General features: G+C 38.6%; 1 protein-coding gene across 1 annotated transcript in view; it reads right to left on the bottom strand.

Moving 5' to 3' along the window:
* Positions 1-18,408, bottom strand: part of LOC142840051 (uncharacterized) — a 38,915-nt gene extending 20,507 nt beyond the window's left edge. The window contains exons 1-6 of the mRNA XM_075956531.1: positions 18,277-18,408; positions 13,601-13,708; positions 11,131-11,254; positions 10,880-10,940; positions 7,866-9,643; positions 7,746-7,786 (exon numbers count right to left, since the gene is read on the bottom strand). Coding sequence (XP_075812646.1) covers positions 7,746-7,786; positions 7,866-9,643; positions 10,880-10,940; positions 11,131-11,254; positions 13,601-13,708; positions 18,277-18,408 — 2,244 coding nt within the window. The remainder of the gene's footprint in view (positions 1-7,745; positions 7,787-7,865; positions 9,644-10,879; positions 10,941-11,130; positions 11,255-13,600; positions 13,709-18,276) is intronic.
* Positions 18,409-19,428: the final 1,020 nt, after the last annotated feature.

Raw genomic sequence — 19,428 nt, 5'->3', positions numbered from 1 at the left:
CAACTTTCAAAACTATCTTACCCTGTCTTGGCAGGATAAGACAGCCCTGTTTTATCCATTGATGCATGCTCTGTATCTTTGTCAGTGGTTGAGGTATGGGCATTTCTTTGCCCCAAGGCCAGTTCTGCCAAAAAGAAATGCTCCAGGTGGAGTGTCTTTGGTGCTCAACATTCTCTCGGGAATAGAGTGGTGTTGCCAGGAGCAATTGTGTCTCACTACCACAAAACTCTGAGTTAGATTAATGGCCATTTTCTACAGCTCTTTGAAGAAGTTGAAGATTATCTATCTATACTGAGTATAATCTCTATATATCTAAAGAACCTGATTAGTCTAATTATAAATGACAAACTTAGATGACTATTAGTCTATATAATTCTCAATATCTATCTAACTTAAAGGCTAAGACAATAGGGCTGGAGAGATGGCTCAGTGGCTAAGAGCATTGCCTGCTCTTCCAAAGGTCTTGAGTTCAATTCCCAGCAACCACATGGTGGCTCACAACCATCTGTAATGAGGTCTGGTGCCCTCTTCTGGCCTGCAGACATACACACGGACAGAATATTGTATACATAATAAATAAATAAATATTAAAAAAAAGAAATGAGCTCTCCCTTTAAAAAAAAAAAGACTAAGACAATAAACGACTGTGAAACAAATGAGGACAATGACCTCCAAATATAAACAATGTACAAATATACATTGCAGTAGGTAAATGTATATCAATACACAAACATTATATAAGTATCTTAATCAGAGGTAGAAATGTACACTGCAATATGGTAAATATATACAATACAATATATGTCAATACATAAAAAATGTTTTAAACAGAGGTAGAAACATGAATGCATACAATAGTCAATACAATTTAACTTTGTATCAATATACAAGAATCTATATCAATATATTTGTCTAACAACAGTAACTCACAATTACAAATCTATTATCCCATCATCCCTCTTTTTTTTTTTCAAAATGATCCCTGAGCTTATAAAATTCCTCCCCCAACTCTCAATCGTATACTAATTATAATCAACCCCTAAATGATGCCCCTAAACCCAAGGGCAAACTTTACTGGGAGAGGGGACGTCGTCCTCTAAAATTACTTCCAGCTGTCATAGGGGCGACGTTCTTTCTGGGGGATCCTGTGAAAGTAAAATGATGGTTAAATTTCAAGATCAATGTCTTTTAAAATTGCCAATAGACTCTGAGTATTTTGTGCAGGTCTGGCCAAAATGTTGTATAAGATGTGCACCATTTCAGCTAACCAAGTTGGAACTGTCTTGTGCAGCTGGTATCCAAAGCAGGTCTTGTTGTAGCGCTATCAGTATCATGACGTCATATCAACCAGGTGGAGTTGTTGTTATGGGGCCCCATCTTCTTCCTGGAAACTTCAAATGTCACTTCAGGAAAAACTCATTGTTCATTATGAAAAACTTAAGCATTAATCATATAGACATATATATATATATATATATTCAATGAAAGACATGATAGATATATTCAATGAAAAGTATGATAGATATGAAGAAAAGCAAAGATGTTTTCTTTTTTTTTTCAAATATTTATTTATTATGTATACAATATTCTGTCTGTGTGTATGCCTGAAGGCCAGAAGAGGGCGCCAGACCTCTTTACAGATGGTTGTGAGCCACCATGTGGTTGCTGGGAATTGAACTCAGGACCTTTGGAAGAGCAGGCAATGCTCTTAACCACTGAGCCATCTCTCCAGCCCCGCAAACATGTTTTCTAAACTCATATTTCTTTCTGTCCCATATCATGGCTCTTGACATGAGACAGAAACTCCAGAAACTCTGGGTTTTTCTCTTACTAACAGGCTTGGAATTGGAGAAGGACTGAGCCAGAGTCCAACTTCAAAACCAGCTTTATAAATTTAGAAATATGGTTTAATATTACTTACACAACCCTTTCGGTTTTCTTGATATTTCCTATTGGGCAGGTATTTTTCCATCTGTCAGTATCCAAATATCCAGGGTCCCTTGAATTTTTCAAAGATGAGTGTTTTCCTGTGGAGATAAGAACAGAACCCTGCCCCCATTCTATATGTTTTTCTTACCATCTGTATGAATATCATCATTGTAGATAAGTTGTCATTTCTCCTTTCCAAGAGGTTTCTCCTCTTCAAATCAAAACTTTATTAATTTTGATGGTATCCACAATTTTTCTTCTCCTGTGGAAACAAGAGCAAAACCCCTTCCCCAACGTAGCACATCTCCTGGCTTCCACTGAGAGGTCAGCACATCTTTGAAATAAATCGGTTGATTTAGTTCAGCAGACTTTTCCATTATCCAATGTCTTTCTGCTGCTGTCGTTCCTTTCTCACTAGCGTTGAGAAAATTCAAGGTTAATAAAGCATTATGTAATCTATTTCTGGGGGTATTTTCAGTCCCTTTCTGTTTGTTCAGCATATCCTTTATAGTACGATTTGATCTTTCTATAACTGCCTGACCTGTAGGATTGTTTGGTATACCTGTAATGTGTTTTATATTATAATAATCAAAAAAGCATTTCATTTTCTTAGATACATATGCTGGACCATTATCTGTCTTTATTTGTGCAGGTATACCCATGATGGCCATAACTTCCAATAAATGTGTGATTACTGAATCAGCCTTTTCTGAGCTCAGGGCAGTAGCCCATTGAAAACCTGAATACGTGTCTATGGTGTGGTGTACATATTTTAATTTACCAAATTCCATAAAGTGGAACACATCCATCTGCCAGATTTCATTTCTCTTAGTACCCTTTGGGTTACTCCCTGCAGGCAACGGTGTTTGATTATAGAAAGAACAAGTAGGACATCTCTTTATAATGTCCTTAGCTTGTTGCCAAGTAATGGAAAATTCTTTCTTTAGGCCTTTACTATTGACATGATGCTTCTTATGAAATTCTGAGGCCTGCAACACACTTCCAATCAATAATTGATCAATCTCAGCATTGCCTTGGGCTAGAGGACCAGGCAGACCTGTATGGGACCGGATGTGTGTTATGTACATCGGACAAAGTCTGTTCCTGATTATGTCTTGTACCTGGATAAACAATGAAGTCAACTCTGTGTCATCTGGTATAAATTCAGCTGTCTCAATATGCAAGATAACTCTTTCTGCATATTGTGAATCTGTAACTATATTAAGAGGTTCTTTAAAATCCCTTAGCACCATAAGAATGGCATATAATTCTGCCTTCTGGACAGAATTATAAGGGCTTTGTTCCACCTTACCCAATTCATCTGACTTGTAACCTGCTTTCCCTGATTTATTTGCATCAGTATAGAAAGTACGGGCTCCAGTTATTGGAGCATCACGTACAATTCTAGGAAGAATCCAAGAAGTTCTTTTTATGAGGTTAAGTCTACCACTTTTGGGATAGTTGCTATTAATTTCTCCCAAAAAATTAGCACAAGCTCTTTGCCACGGTTCATTGTCTTCCCATAACTTTTTTATTTCTTCAGTAGTAAAAGGCACTATAATTTCTGCTGGGTCTATACCTGCTAGTTGACGAAGTCTCAGCTTACCTTTTATAATTAATTCAGAGACTTTTTCCACATAAGTTTTTAATTTTTTACTTGGTTTATTAGGTATAAATATCCACTCTAAAATAATATCTTCCCTCTGCATTAGAATCCCTGTAGGAGAAATTCTGGAAGGCAATATGACTAGGATGCAGCTAAGATTTGGGTTTACCCTGTCCACATGTGCCTCCTGTAATTTTTCCTCAATCATTGTCAGTTCCTTTTCTGCTTCAGCTGTCAGTTCTCTTGGACTATTCAAATCTTTATTACCATCTAAGGTTTTGTTTAAATGAACTATTAGATCAGGTGTTATCCCAACAGCTGGTCGTAGACTGGAAATGTCTCCTAGCAATCTTTGGAAGTCATTAAGAGTCTTTAAGCGGTCTCTCCTAATTTGTGCCTTTTGCGTTTTAATTTTCTCTAACCCTATTCTGTAACCTAGGTAATTAATAGAATTTCCTCTTTGAATCTTTTCAGGGGCAATTTGTAATCCCCACCTAGGCAAGACTTTCTTTACTTCTTCAAACATCCTTTCTAAAGTATCTTTATTTGAATCAGATAACAAAATGTCATCCATGTAATGATAAATGATGGACTTGGGGAATTGTTTACGAATTATTTCCAATGGCTTACTTACAAAATATTGGCACAGTGTAGGACTATTGAGCATACCCTGTGGGAGGACAGTCCACTGATATCTCTTATTAGGCTGAGAATTATTATAAGTAGGCACAGTGAAGGCAAATTTTTCTCTATCCTTTTCTTGTAACGGTATAGTGAAAAAACAATCTTTCAAATCAATAACTATAAGAGGCCATCCTTTTGGTAACAGAGAAGGCAAAGGAATTCCAGACTGTAGTGGGCCCATAGGTTGAATTACTTTGTTGACAGCTCTTAGATCTGTCACCATTCTCCATTTACCAGATTTCTTTTTTACAACAAACACAGGAGAATTCCAAGGGCTGGTTGATTCTTCAATATGGTGAGCATCTAGTTGCTCTTGCACCAGCTGTTCCAATGCCTGTAGTTTATCTTCAGCTAGAGGCCACTGTTTGATCCATATTGGCTTCTCAGTTAGCCATTTTAAAGGTAGGGCTGTTGGTACCTCTAAAGGTTTGGTATTTGCTGTATGTTCTTGTACAGCCTGAATGGCTGGTGACCTTTTTCCATAGTACCTCATCATATCCTTCACCGAATTATGAATTCCTGGAAATACAGGAATGTTAATCTGGGTATTCCATTGCTGTAGCAGGTCACGGCCCCATAAATTTATGGCAATATTGGCTATATATGGCCTTAGTCTTCCTATTTGCCCTTCGGGCCCTATGCATTCAACCCATCTTGTGCTTTGTTTTACACGAGATAGGGTTCCAATTCCTAGGAACTGAACATCTACCTCTTGAAGAGGCCAATTCGGATGCCAAGATTCTGGGGTAATGATACTTACATCCGCACCTGTGTCTAATAAGCCTTCAATAAAAGTGCCATTTATACAGACTCTTAGCTTTGGTCTTTGATCATTAATAGAAGTCTGCCAAAATATACGTTTACTCTGTCCTACTGGGTTTTTTGACTCATCCTCCACACGTAATTCATCATTTAGACCAGTATTACTTTTTACAGCAGAAATTGGAGCTTTTAATTTTCTTGGTGAGGCACGTTCTCCACTGTGACTGGGAATGACTGGGCCACTGTTGGCTTGGGGGCCTGCGAGAGGCCCCCCATGGAGTTTCCCGATGATATCGGATTGCCCCGTCTATCTGTTGTTGACCTACATTCGTTGGACCAATGCCTGCCTTTACCACATCTCCTACATATACCTGAAGGCCGAGGTCTCCTATTTTTGTCATTCCCAGAAGAGATATTATTCCTAGAAATTCTTTGCCTGCAATCCCTTTGTAAATGTCCTAATTTACCACAATTAAAACACCTGGCAGTTTGATGTCTCCTCATTGCTTTGGAAATCACTTCTCCTACCCAAGATTCATCATTATAGCTAAACGTCTCAACATTCATCGTATGCTGAATCCATTCATCCATAGGTGCTGATGTAGACTTTAAAGGCCCAATTATCTTTTTGCATTCTATGTTTGCATTCTCAAAAGCTAGAGATTCAAGAAGTATTCGTCTAGATTCTGGGTCTGTTACCCCTATGTCCAGAGCCTTAATCAATCTTTGCAAAAAGTCAATAAAGGGTTCTCTCTGTCCCTGCCTAATTCTGGTATATGATTCAACCCTTTTTGCTGGATCTTGTATCCTATTCAAAGCATTTAAAGGTGCTTGGTGACATAGACACAGTACTTCATCATCATAAAGAGCTTGGACCTGTGGATCAGCATATTCTCCTGCACCAAGAATTTGATCTTGGGACACCTCAATACCTTTTGCTCTTCCTTGCTGTTCCATATGTTTGGATTCTTCTCTGAAATAAATTCCAAACATCAAGGAAGGTCCCTTATCTAAAACTGCAGACACTAACTGATGGAAATCATGGGGGATAGCTCTAGCATTAGAAGCCCAAGTCTTTATCATTTCCTTTACATATGCATTGTGCAAGCCAAAATTAACAACAGCTTGCTTAATTTCTTTCAGATCATTCATTGCTATTGGTGTCCATCTAGCTTCTCTGACTCCCTTTGAGCCTTTAGAAGTTGACGCTTTGTCAGAATCAAGTATAGGGTATGTCGCTAGAACCCTGGGTAAGCCAGTTCTAATAGCTGGTGGAGGCATTGTATCCTGTCCTTGTGCCTCCTTACTCTGTTCACCAGCTGCAATAATTTCTCCAATCTTTTCAAATCTTTTTATCATTGTCTCTCTTAAATCCTGAATCTCTTGACCTGTATATATTTCCAGTGATTTCACTGAGGTATCAATTTTTTGGTCCCCATTCTGCACCTGTGATTCCAAAGCTTTAATTTTTTCCTTCAAAGATAACATGTCCTCCTTAGACTTTTCTTGTATATCATGTAGATTCCCATCTTGGAGGTACATTCTGTCTGTTACCTTATCAAAACTTTGTGATAAACTCTGAAGGTCAAATTCAATAGCCTGAACCCTTTCAGGTAACTTTCTAATACCCTTGGATATGGAATCAATTTTGTCTGTCATAGTATCCACTTGTTCAGATAACCTCTGATTTTCAATAATTTTAATCCTGTCAATTAGTTGTTCATTATTAGTTCGTAAAGATTCTATCATTCTTAGGAGTGCCATATTCATCCTTAATGATAGAATATGGAAAAGAAAACTGAAGCCTAGTAACAAGCAAATTAAGGTATTCCCATAATCATATAGACCTCGTATGATGTAATTCATTGTATTAGTAAATACAAAATTACTAATCCATTGTATTAGTGAAAACAAAGCAGTAAAATTTGCGTTAGAAACGAAAATTGCCATATTACCTATTGTCCAGCAGGTGGCGCTGTTTCAGAATCGCGATGAAAACATGGTCCTGTTTCAGTGCCTTAGTAGATGTTAAAAACTGGAAAACACAAGTTTCTCAACAAAGTAAATGTAATTAAATCAATTCCAGAGATGGAACCAGAAACCCAGAATCCAGGGGTAGAGAAGAGCAATCTGGAAGCTGCTTATGCCTCCACGTGACAGAGTCACCCTGAGGGGTTGCAGCTTTCAGCAACCGCGTGCTCTGGTTCGTGCCACTTTAAGAGCTGTGCTTGCAAGGGAGATTTAAAAACAACTCAGAAAAGAGCAAACCATGGGAGGCCAAGGCCGCCACTGCAAGGCACAGGTAGCGGCTGAGGAAGCAAGGGCTCCCGCCAAGCCGAACTTGCGGCCGCCAAGCCGAACTTGCGGCCGCCAAGCAGAACTCGCGGCTGCGAGCCGTGAGAGGTTCTAAAACCAAACGTTGGGTGCCAAAATGAAGGTGTAAGTCACAAACAATGCCACACCAATTTGGGATTATGATTAATAGGGTGATATTTATTTAAAGGGGAAAAACTTACAGATCACTGTCCCAGGCAACAGCCCTCTACGCGACCAGGAGTCTAGTCGCCGGCGGAGCAGGAAGTGAAGAGAGAGAGGAGAGGGAAGTGGCCGCTTTTTTAAAGGGAGAGAAACCACGCACCAAGGGGCTGGTATCTCAGCGGCGATAGGCTAGAGGAGTGGGAGGACCTCCCGCAACAATAGGGTTTCTCTCCAGTATGTGTTCTTTTATGCAATTGAAGAGAACTATGACGTGTAAATGCCTTACCACACTGATTACATTCATGGGGTTTCTCTCCAGTATGTGTTCTTTTATGCAATTTAAGGGAACTATGATGTGCAAAGGCCTTACCACACTGATTACATTCATAGGGTTTCTCTCCAGTATGTGTTCTTTTATGTCTTTGAAAAGCACTGTTGTAAACAAAGGCCTTAGAACACTGATTACATTCATAGGGTTTCTCTCCAGTATGTGTTCTTTTATGCACTTGAAGATGACTACGTTGTGCAAAGGCCTTACCACACTGATTACATTCATGGGGTTTCTCTCCAGTATGTGTTCTTTTATGCACTTGAAGATGACTATGAATTGCAAAGGCCTTACCACACTGATTACATTCATAGGGTTTCTCTCCAGTATGTGTTCTTTTATGCACTTGAAGATGACTATGACTTGCAAAGGCCTTACCACACTGATTACATTCATAGGGTTTCTCTCCAGTATGTGTTCTTTTATGCACTTGAAGATGACTATGACTTGCAAAGGCCTTACCACACTGATTACATTCATAGGGTTTCTCTCCAGTATGTGTTCTTTTATGCAATTGAAGGGAACTATGATGTGTAAATGCCTTACCGCACTGATTACATTCATGGGGTTTCTCTCCAGTATGTGTTCTTTTATGCAATTGAAGGGAACTATGACGTGCAAAGGCCTTACCACACTGATTACATTCATAGGGTTTCTCTCCAGTATGTGTTCTTTTATGCACTTGAAGATGACTACGTTGTGCAAAGGCCTTACCACACTGATTACATTCATGGGGTTTCTCTCCAGTATGTTTTCTCTTATGCAATTGAAGATGACTATGATGTGCAAAGGCCTTATCACACTGATTACATTCATAGGGTTTCTCTCCAGTATGTGTTCCTTTATGTTTTTGAAGAGCACTATTCTCAGCAAAGGCCTTAGCACACTCATTACATTCAAAGGGTTTCTCTCCAGTATGTGTTCCTTTATGAGTTTGAAAAGCACTGTTGTAAGCAAAGGCCTTAGAACACTGATTACATTCATAGGGTTTCTCTCCAGTATGTGTTTTTTTATGCACTTGAAGATGACTACGTTGTGCAAAGGCCTTACAACACTGATTACATTCATGGGGTTTCTCTCCAGTATGTGTTCTTTTATGCACTTGAAGATGACTATGAATTGCAAAGGCCTTACCACACTGATTACATTCATAGGGTTTCTCTCCAGTATGTGTTCTTTTATGCACTTGAAGATGACTATGACTTGCAAAGGCCTTACCACACTGATTACATTCATAGGGTTTCTCCAAAGTATGTGTTCTTTTATGCAATTGAAGGGAACTATGATGTGTAAATGCCTTACCGCACTGATTACATTCATGGGGTTTCTCTCCAGTATGTGTTCTTTTATGCAATTGAAGGGAACTATGACGTGCAAAGGCCTTACCACACTGATTACATTCATAGGGTTTCTCTCCAGTATGTGTTCTTTTATGCACTTGAAGATGACTACGTTGTGCAAAGGCCTTACCACACTGATTACATTCATGGGGTTTCTCTCCAGTATGTTTTCTCTTATGCAATTGAAGATGACTATGATGTGCAAAGGCCTTCCCACACTGATTACATTCATAGGGTTTCTCTCCAGTATGTGTTCCTTTATGTTTTTGAAGAGCACTATTCTCAGCAAAGGCCTTAGCACACTGATTACATTCAAAGGGTTTCTCTCCAGTATGTGTTCCTTTATGAGTTTGAAGAACACTGGATTGAGTAAAGTCTTTACCACACTGATTATATTCATAGGGTTTCTCTCCAGTAGGTGTTCTTTTATGCCTTTGAAGATGATTGTGATGAAGAAAGGTTTTATCACATTGCTTAATTTTCGAGCCTTTTTCTCCGGTAAGTGTTTTTTCATTCCTTAGAAGATGAGTGTTATAACTCAAGGCTTTAGCACAGTGAGAATATACGGAAAACGCGGCTCCAGTTTGATTTCTTTCAATCCTGCAAGGATAATTTACGCATGTTAAAGTTTCACCACATTCAATGGACTGTGAAACCTCATATCTATAGGAATTAACTTCACATTTTTTCCAATTGTAAAAAGGAATCAAACATTATGGTTCTATATCTTTGTTTTAAATCATGTTTTGTTCACCCATTAGGGGTCATTTTGCATCTCAAAAAATATTTGTGATGATAATTTCCTTTGTGCCATGGTTTACCTTTTCATCTATACCTATATTTTTCTATTAAATTTTTTACATTTTTGAAGAGAACTGCATACACTGAGTGCTTTACCAACTTTACTACATTTATAAATTTTACTATATCGTGAATCATTATACATTTGCTAAGTGAACTAAGACACCTAAAAGTATTTGCACAGACCTAGAACTCATGGTGGTTTTTTCATAATGTATGTTTAAGTATTAACAATGATGGTAGAAAATGAATTAACGTTGTATTCTTGTATCAAATTCAACAAGTATACTCTACATAGGAACTACATTTTATCTTCTTAATTGTTCTTAAGGAGAGGTATGCTAAATATTTGCATATCCCTATGCTCATACTCTTGTGTCAAGAGTAACATATGATATATATAGGAAAGGAAGAATAGTCAATAAAAGATTTCCACATTGAATCCTCACGGTTTGACTTTCTGTTCCTCAGAGGCTTGTGGTATAGGTATTAAGGTTTCTCCACAACACCTGCCCCTTGATCCTTGACTCCAACAGCTGCTTTCATTAAACTTAACACAGTCACAAAAACTATATGAGTAATACAAGACTTACTTACCATGGGCTATTGATTTAGTAGAAAGGTTTGCAGCTATATTCATCATCACTGAAATGTGTATACATTTTCTGTCATGAGTAACAAGAAACAAAAGGACTGGCAGATGTATAATCTAGCTCTCATGATTAATGCTAAAATCTGTTTAGTCATTGCTTCCCAGAATTTTTCTTAAATGAATGCCTTGCAAATGCAATTCATATACAGGAAATTGAGTTATATGGATTTGTGAGAATTTATTAACCATCAATTCATTTGAAGCTGTGCTTATTTACACTGTTGTTTTGTTTAAAAGTGTCATAACACATTACAAACTCATCAGAGGCACATTGTTATAAACTTGCATAAGAAAATTACCTTACATGCCTTCTACACCATTGACGATGTTTTTCAGTGTTATGGTCTTCCCAAATGTATCCTAAAATATAGTACCAGAATATGTATGTTATAGTATTTAACATTGTGAAATAATTAGCTTATTATCCTAAGAACTATGACTGTGTTGTTCACCTCATTCTCCTTCTTTCTAAATCAAATTACAGAACAACAACATAAACCAAGGAAGAGTTGTCTCCATATTTTGAAACATGAAAGAAATTTATTTTTACCAATAGTAGTGAGGTTCCTGTAGGTCTCGAGCATCACATCTTTGTAGAGATTCTTCTGGGAAGCATCCAGCAAATCCCACTCTTCCTTACTGAAGTTGATATGCACATCATCATAGGTCACTGCCTTCAAAAATATACCACACGTGTGTACAATGTAAGCATGACAGTGGCAACATTGGAATGCATACTTCTTTGAAAGTACAGTTGTATGATGCTGGTGTTACCCACTCTTATTCCATGACATAGACAGTCACTTTAGAATGATATTTAAAAGGAGAGTCAATTCTTTTATTTCTGTACCCTTTGTACCACCTTATAAGAGAAATATCTATGCATAGGGAGAGAAAAACAGAAAAGATCAACAGTACATTGTATGCATGAGAATATTGTACAAAAAAAACTACTGGCTACAGAAAGGAAGAATAGATGGACAAACTGGGTGTATTGAAGTATTGTGCCTTTAACCACAACACTCAGAAAACAGAGGTGGGAATATTTGTCTCTGAGTTGAATGCCAGTCAAGTCTAAGCAATCAGGTCCAGGAGAGGTGGAAATACACATTGAGACCCTGTTTCCATTGCAAACCGGAATGAAACAAACAATGGGATACAAAGAACTGAAAGACTTTTATTGAACTTTCCACAAAGAATTGTTTTCACTCCAGTTAATGACTCAGAATACTCAGGCAGTATTAATGTTATGAATACATGGCATCTTGGCAATCAGAGTGATGCCCTCTGTCAATTTTTAAAATTCAAGAAATTATGAAGCTCAGCACAGCAGTATATACTTGACATAAAAAATACCTACATTCTAGCACCATCATCCAATAACATAAAAACAAATAGAGCCAGGAATGATGCCTCCCTTTAGTTACAGGAATTGAGAGCCACACAGTTACTCAGATAAACAAACGAAACAATTAAAACAGCAGGTTACCAAACTTCAGAGGTCTGAATAACAACTGTTTCTGCTATATTTTATGTGATTTACAGATCGAGCCTATAATGATGTTAAAAGCATTTCAGTATAAGTAGGAAGCTGGCTGATTAATGTCAAGCACAACACAGTAGATTATTTATTTTTTTTATTTTTTGGTTTTTTCCAGACAGGGTTCCTCTGTGGCTTTGGAGCCTGTCCTGAAGCAAGCTCGGTAGACCAGGCTGGTCTCGAACTCACAGAGATCTGCCTGCCTCTGCCTCCCGAGTCCTGGGATTAAAGGTGTGCGCCACCATCGCCCAGCTAACACAGTAGATTTAAATGTCAGGAAATTACTTGAGGGTATTGAGATTCATTGGATACAATGAGAAATTTCATATAGAAAGGCTTATTCTCCTACTAAGGATCCACAGATAATTGAGAGAAAACGACTATGGAGAGAAACTTGTTCAAATACATGATCTTTTCTGGGAGGTGCACGCCTTTAATCCCAGCAGTCAGGAGGCAGAGGCAGGGGGATCTCTGTGAGTTCCAGAACTGCCTGGTCTACAGAGCTAGTTCCAGGACAGGCTCCAAAGCCACAGAGAAACCTTGTCTCAAAAAAAACTAAAAAAATAAATAATAATAATAATAAAATAAATAAATAAAAATAAAATAAAATTTATTTTGTCCTACATGGATTATGGTCCAAGATGCGAATTATGCTCTATCTACCTGCCGAACACAATGCACTCCTTTGTCCCCTTGACCTAAGCTTCACTGGATCACACCTTTGCAGCTAGTGGCAGGATTACATTAAAAGCATTCTAATCATGCATCGCTAGAAGATCAATATCATCATTTCCTACCAGTTCCTAAACTATTTGTAATCTTTAGAACACAAATCTGAAATTGGAATGCAATACTGACAACTTCTGGAATCTAGAGCTTCAGTTTTCTAATCTCTCTTCCCACTGCACACCAAGAGCAGTGTCCTTGTGTGTACTCTGAACAATCAGCATCATATCCTGAATTTCCAGAGTCTCCCCTGCCCCAATAAATTCATATACAGGGAGGCTCAGAGGATAAGGGCCACTGCCAACATGAACCACATGGATCAACATAACTACAGTCTTGCTCATGATCAGTCCAAGTCATAGCAGAAATGACAGTTCAACAGCTCTGAACACCCAACACTCACCACGGTATAGCTTGTGATCTTCCTTACTACTCCTTACACCAGAGGCAGAAGAGAATCATGGAAAGAACCCACAAACTGTCTGCCACTAGTACTCCTGATTTCTAACCCTTCCCAGAATTCCTCACAGGCTAGGGCTACCCAGCTGGGCCTCACAATATGAGCAGCTCCTCTATCAGAGATCAAATGACTCAGACAGAACAGTCCTTCCAGTTCTGCGCTGCCAGCCCAGCAGACAGGGACCTAGTTTAGAAAGACTGTATTTAGTACACCTTATTCTACTCTCCTACACCACATCCTGTTTCTCATCCAAAGCACAGGGTCCTTTCTGTGCACATTCCATTGCACACTCACTTTCCAGTGCAGCCATCCCACTGCCTCAGAAATGGCAAATCCGGCAGACATACACAGGTCACATTCATAAAGTAAACACTGTTCCTGTGTAATGTGTTTATTTTGTAACTGTTGTTAGACAAAAACAGACCATGAATTAGAAAACAATCAGGATCATGTTAGGGCTTGGAGGGAGCAAAGACAATGTGAATATGTTGTACTTTTAATCTTAAAAATTATTTTGAAAAGTTGAAACAGACTTTATGACCCTGTGCTCCAGAGACTAGGGATTTGTATTAGAGCACAATATATATTTCTCATGTATTTTCCCTAAAGATGAAGATCTTATTCCAGAAAAGTAATGGTCCTGTTAAGCAGGGACACAACATTTTACCCAGATCATCTATTTTGGATAACTACTGTAAATATCACACATTAGGTTTCAAGATAAGGTCAGTCCATACACAGATTGCCATTGTCTGTGGACTGCTAACAATGGTCAATCAGGATAACAATACAGCATCACAATTGACTACCTGATTCCACATAAGTAATCTCAGTGGAAAGAGGAAAGCTCTCACCCTCAGGCTAACCTCTCACTTCCTGTACTGTGTCTGCACCAGCTACAAAGTTGGTCAATGAGTTCAATTCTTATAACAATCCCTCTAGATTTCTATGTTCCCTGTAAAAGTCAGAAAGATCAACAGACTTTTAACTGCTCTATTTTTCTTTCTAACTGACTAGTGAAGGACAAACCTGGAAGGAGTTGCGGGACTGTCCTCCCAGAACTGGGCAGCAGAGGCAGAATTAGGTGTTCAAAATAATTCTCAATTTTTTTTTCGAGATAGTGTTTCTCTGTAGATTTGGTGACTATCCTGGAACTAGCTCTTGTAGACCAGGCTGGCCTCGTACTCCCGGAGATCTGCCTGCCTCTGCCTCCCAAGGGCTGGTATTAAAGGTGTGCGCCACCACCGACTGGCAAAATAATTCTCAATTACACAGCATGAGGCAAGCCTAAAGTATAGGAGACATTGATCTATATAGAAATCAACATACCTTGAAAGAAATGAAATGAAACTATTAATGACTTAGAAACTTTGGATAACAGAAACAAATAGAGATAAGAGCAGCAATACACTTAAGGAAAGTATTTGAGCCGGGCTAAGAGCAGCAATACACTTAAGGAAAGTATTTGAGCCGGGCAGTAATGTCGCACGCCTTTAATCCCAGCACTCGGGAGGCAGAGGCAGGCGGATCTCTGTGTGTCTGAGGCTTGCCTGGTCTACAAGAACTAGTACCAGGACAGGAACCAAAAGCTATGGAGAAACCCTGTCCGGAAAATCCAAAAAAAAAAAAAAAGAAAAGAAAAAGAAAAAAAGAAAGTATTTGAAAATGATACCAAAAAGTGATTTTTAAAGTGATCATAATGCACTTTTAGATGGGCTGTGTGACTCAGGCCTTTAATCCCAGCACTCAGGAAGCAGAAGCAGGCAGATCATTATTACTTTGAGGCCCACCTGGTCTACAAGATCTAGTTCTAGGACAGGCTCCAAAACTACAAAAAATCCTTTCTCAAAAAACCCAAAAAAGTACACTTTTAAGATTAAATAATATTTTCTATATTGACTTTAAAAAAGAGTAGGCTCTTCCCTAAGAGAGGGGATGTCATTAACAAGAGATAGATTGATGGTGCCGAAATACACATGTTGACTTTTGAGATCTGTAACCTGACACACAGAGTTAGGAAATGGCCTGTTTTGCAAATATCCAAGTAGACATAACTCTGTCAAGCAAGATTGATCATACCAAAAGCAATCTACAAATTGAATACAATGCTCATCAAAATCCCAGAAAAATTCTTCAAAGACTTCAAAAGAATGGTATTCAAATTCATATGAAAAAAACAAAAAACAAAAAAACACCCAGGAAAGCCAAAACAATCCTATACAATAAAAGACCTTCTGGAAGCATCACAATCCCTGACTTCAATCTTTACTACAGAGCTACAATACTGAAAACAGCCTGGTATTGCTGTAAGAACAGACAGGTGGAACAATGGAACCAAACAGAAGACCCAGATATCAACCCACACATCTTTGATCACCTGATTTTTGACAGGGAACCAAAAAAATATCAAATGGAAAAAAAGAAAGCATATTTAACAAGTGGTGCTGGCATAACTCGATATCAACATGTAGAAAAATGAAAATAGACCCATATCTATCACCATTCACAAAACTCAAGTCCAAATGGATCAAAGAACTCAACATGAAGCCAGCCACACTGAAACTTATAGAAGAGAAAGTGGGAAGTACACTTGAAGGCAATGGCACAGGGAAACACTTCCTAAATATAACCCCAGCAGCACAGACACTGAGAGAAACAATTAAATGGGACCTTCTGAAACTGAAAAGCTTCTGTAAATCAAAGGACATGGTCAACAAGACAAAATGACAGTGTACAGAATAGGAAAAGATCATCACTAACCCCACATCAGTCAGAGGTTTGATCTTTAAAATATACAAGGAACTCAAGAAATTGGACATCAAAAGAACACATCATTCAAGAAAAAATGGAGTAAAGACCTAAACAGAGAACAAAACAGAGGAATCTAAAATGGCTGAAAGACACTTAAGGAAATATTCAATATCCTTAGTTATCAGAGAAATGCAAATCAAAACAACTCTGAGACTATAACTGACACCTGAATATATGGCCAAGATCAAAAATACTGATGACAACTTATGCTGGAGAGGTTGTGGGGAAAAGGGAACATTTCTGCATTGCTGGTATGAATGCAAGCTGGTACAGCCCCTTTAGATATCAGTGTGGCAATATCTCAGAAAATTAGGAAACTACTTTTCTCACGACCCAGTAACACCACTTTGGGGTATATATCCAAAGGATGCTCAATCGTGCCACAAGGACATGTGCTCAACTATGTTCATAGCAGCTTTGTTTGTCCTAGCCAAAACCTGAAAACAACCTAAATGCTGCTCAACTGAAGAATGGATAAGAAAAATGTGGTACATTTACACCATGGAGTGCTACACAGCAGAAAAAATGATGACATCTTGAAATTTGCAGGGAAATGGATGGAACTTGCAAACATTATCTTGCATGAGGTAACCCAGACCCAAAAAGACAATTATCACATGTACTCACTCATAAGTGGTTTTAAAGCACAAAGCAAAGAAAGCCACCCTACAGACCACAAATCCCAGATCTTAGACAAAAATGAGGATGCTAAGAGAGACTTACAGAGCTCTAATCTACATGGGAAGTATAAAGTATAAAAAGACAAAATCTCCTGAGTAAACTGGGTGCATGCGGACCATGGGAGAGGGTTGAAGTGGGGAGGGAAAGGCAGGGAGTGAAGCAAAGAAAATTGTAGAGCTTAATAAATACCAATAAAAAAATCGATCATATCTGCAGAGGATAGTTGTCTAATTGCAAATTCAATGTTCCTTCAGTCAAGATAACCTTCCTAATCTGGACACCCACACAATCTGGTCTGTGTTCATTTACATGACATGAATTTACACATGCTGGGCAATTACAAACCTCTCCTGCTACCACAGTCAGGCGCTTTTTCATAGTGGTGGCTCCAACAGCTGATTGCCTATGCTGTGCCCCCTGCAGTGCACACAATAATCTATTCTTCCTATTGTGATCTGAGGACAGAAGAACTGCTCCATATGCAAATCCTTTTCCTGCTACAGCATTGGGCAGTCAACTACATGCCTCAAATGCATTATTTATTTACTGTTTTTTTTTTCTTTGAGACAAGGTATCTCTGTAGCTTTGATGACTGTCCTGGCTCTGTAGCTCTTGTAGACCAGCCTGGCTTCAGACTCACAGAGATCTGCATACATCTGCTCCCAAGTGCTTGGATTAAAGGCATGCATCACCACTGCCCAGCAAATACATAATTTTAATACTGTGAATTGGTACAGTCACTTAAGAACTTTGAGGGTGTAATATAGAGGACACTCAAGGTTGCCTAGGATAGCAACAAAGATGGACCAAATCTACCTGAGTCAACATAACAGAAGTTGACTCAGAAGCAATATTTCTATCAGTACAAAAATGCAGCTCTTCTAGAATTAATATGCCTTCCCAAGGAGAAATCACATCACACACTTAGGAGATTAAAAAGAAAAGTATCTTTAACGATGTTATGCATTGATCTCTGTCCAATGCTCAAGGGACAGAGGTTAGATAGATTGTGCATTCAATATATGCTGTTAGTCATAAGTATCCCTTAGGATAATGGTCCAGATTATACTCTGAACAATTGAAATAGAAACAGGAAACTTGCCAGTCAAAATATATAGGCAAAAATATTCTCAGAATATTTTCCTAAGTATGCCCGTGTTCTTTTACAGCAGGTCATTCTTCACTGACAGGGTTCTAAAAGCTCATTCCAGGATTGGCTCAAAAGCTTCAGAGAAACTTGAAAAACCAAAAAAAAAATGAAAAAAGAAAAATAGCCTCTTGCCAGGTGGTGGTGGCTTATACCTTTAATCCCAAGACACAGGGAGAAGAACCCTGTGCCTCTCTGTGAGTTCAAACCTAGCCTAGTCTATTACTTCCTAGGGGGAAATGAAAGAATTACATGATGTCAGCAGAAACTATGATACAATGTGACAAATTTAGGGAGAGGCTAGTCCAACAATTCTACACAAAGGGTATACCGGATATTTTTTGAACTCTTTGCTACGTCCAGAATGGCCTTGGTACTGAGAACCATAGCTCCATATGGTGGGAAACGTTGAGTTGTCAAGATCTGAAGTAACCCCTCCACAAAGGCCTGGGCACCAGACCATTATGGGCTCTCCAATGCACAGTGCTGGTTTTAGAGAAAGAGCTCTGTTTTAGTATCAATACATCAGGTCCTTAGGGAAACTAACAGGCTTATGTCCCAGGCTGTTACTAGGTCAGCAAGAATGTCCCTCCTCCCTGCCTGAGGTCCTAAAGGAAAGCCTTGATTGATCAGGCGAGTCATTCACACGACAGTGTTTTACATTTCAAATATATGTAACCGGTAATATTGCTCTTCTGACAGAACTATGCCTCTCTCAAAAAGAAAACTGGAACTTTATGGCATGCCAGGTCTTAAGGTTGATTGTGACCTGTAATGTTCCTTGAGCAGCTTGTTAACAGGTCTATTCTTTGATAATTGGGTGGGTCTAGTGATTTTTTTTATTTTTTATTTTTTTTGGTTTTTCAAGACAGGGTTAATCTGTGGCTTTGGAGCCTGTTCTGGAATTAGCTCTTATAGATCAGGCTGGCCTTGAACTCACAGAAATCAACCGGCCTCTGCCTCAAGAGTATTGGAATTAAAGGTGTGCACCACAACCACCCAGCAGTGACTTTTTATTTTTAACTCAGTGGTGGCTTCTTTGAAATGGTTTGAGTCAAATATCTGGACAATCCTGATAAACAATGTATACCTGGGTATTCTAATCTCTACCAGCCCTCATTAGCATAGACTCACAGTTTGGCTGTTTAGACGCATTTCTCCCTCTGATAAATTCTACTTTGTGAGACTTAATTATTTTTTAAGCATTGGTCAATCTGTTGTATCACCAATTCTACTCTTCTACATTATGACACAGTAGTGGAGAGCTACACGACATGTGAGATGCCTTTGATAACGTCCACAAATTTAAATATAAATTCAGATTATATTTAAAGCTTAAATGCAAAGTGCTCGATATTGAGAAGATACTGGAGAAACGAGGCTTCTCTGAGTTTGGCAACTTGTTTCCGTGAATGCAGGAACCCTGTTGAAGTTGACTAGGAAGGTGTTTGTACACGCACCTTCCTGCTCCCAATACTCTAAG

This window comes from Microtus pennsylvanicus, chromosome 22 (assembly GCF_037038515.1).
Source record: "Microtus pennsylvanicus isolate mMicPen1 chromosome 22, mMicPen1.hap1, whole genome shotgun sequence".
NCBI lineage: Eukaryota > Metazoa > Chordata > Mammalia > Rodentia > Cricetidae > Microtus > Microtus pennsylvanicus.
This window is presented reverse-complemented; position numbering and strand designations above follow the sequence as displayed.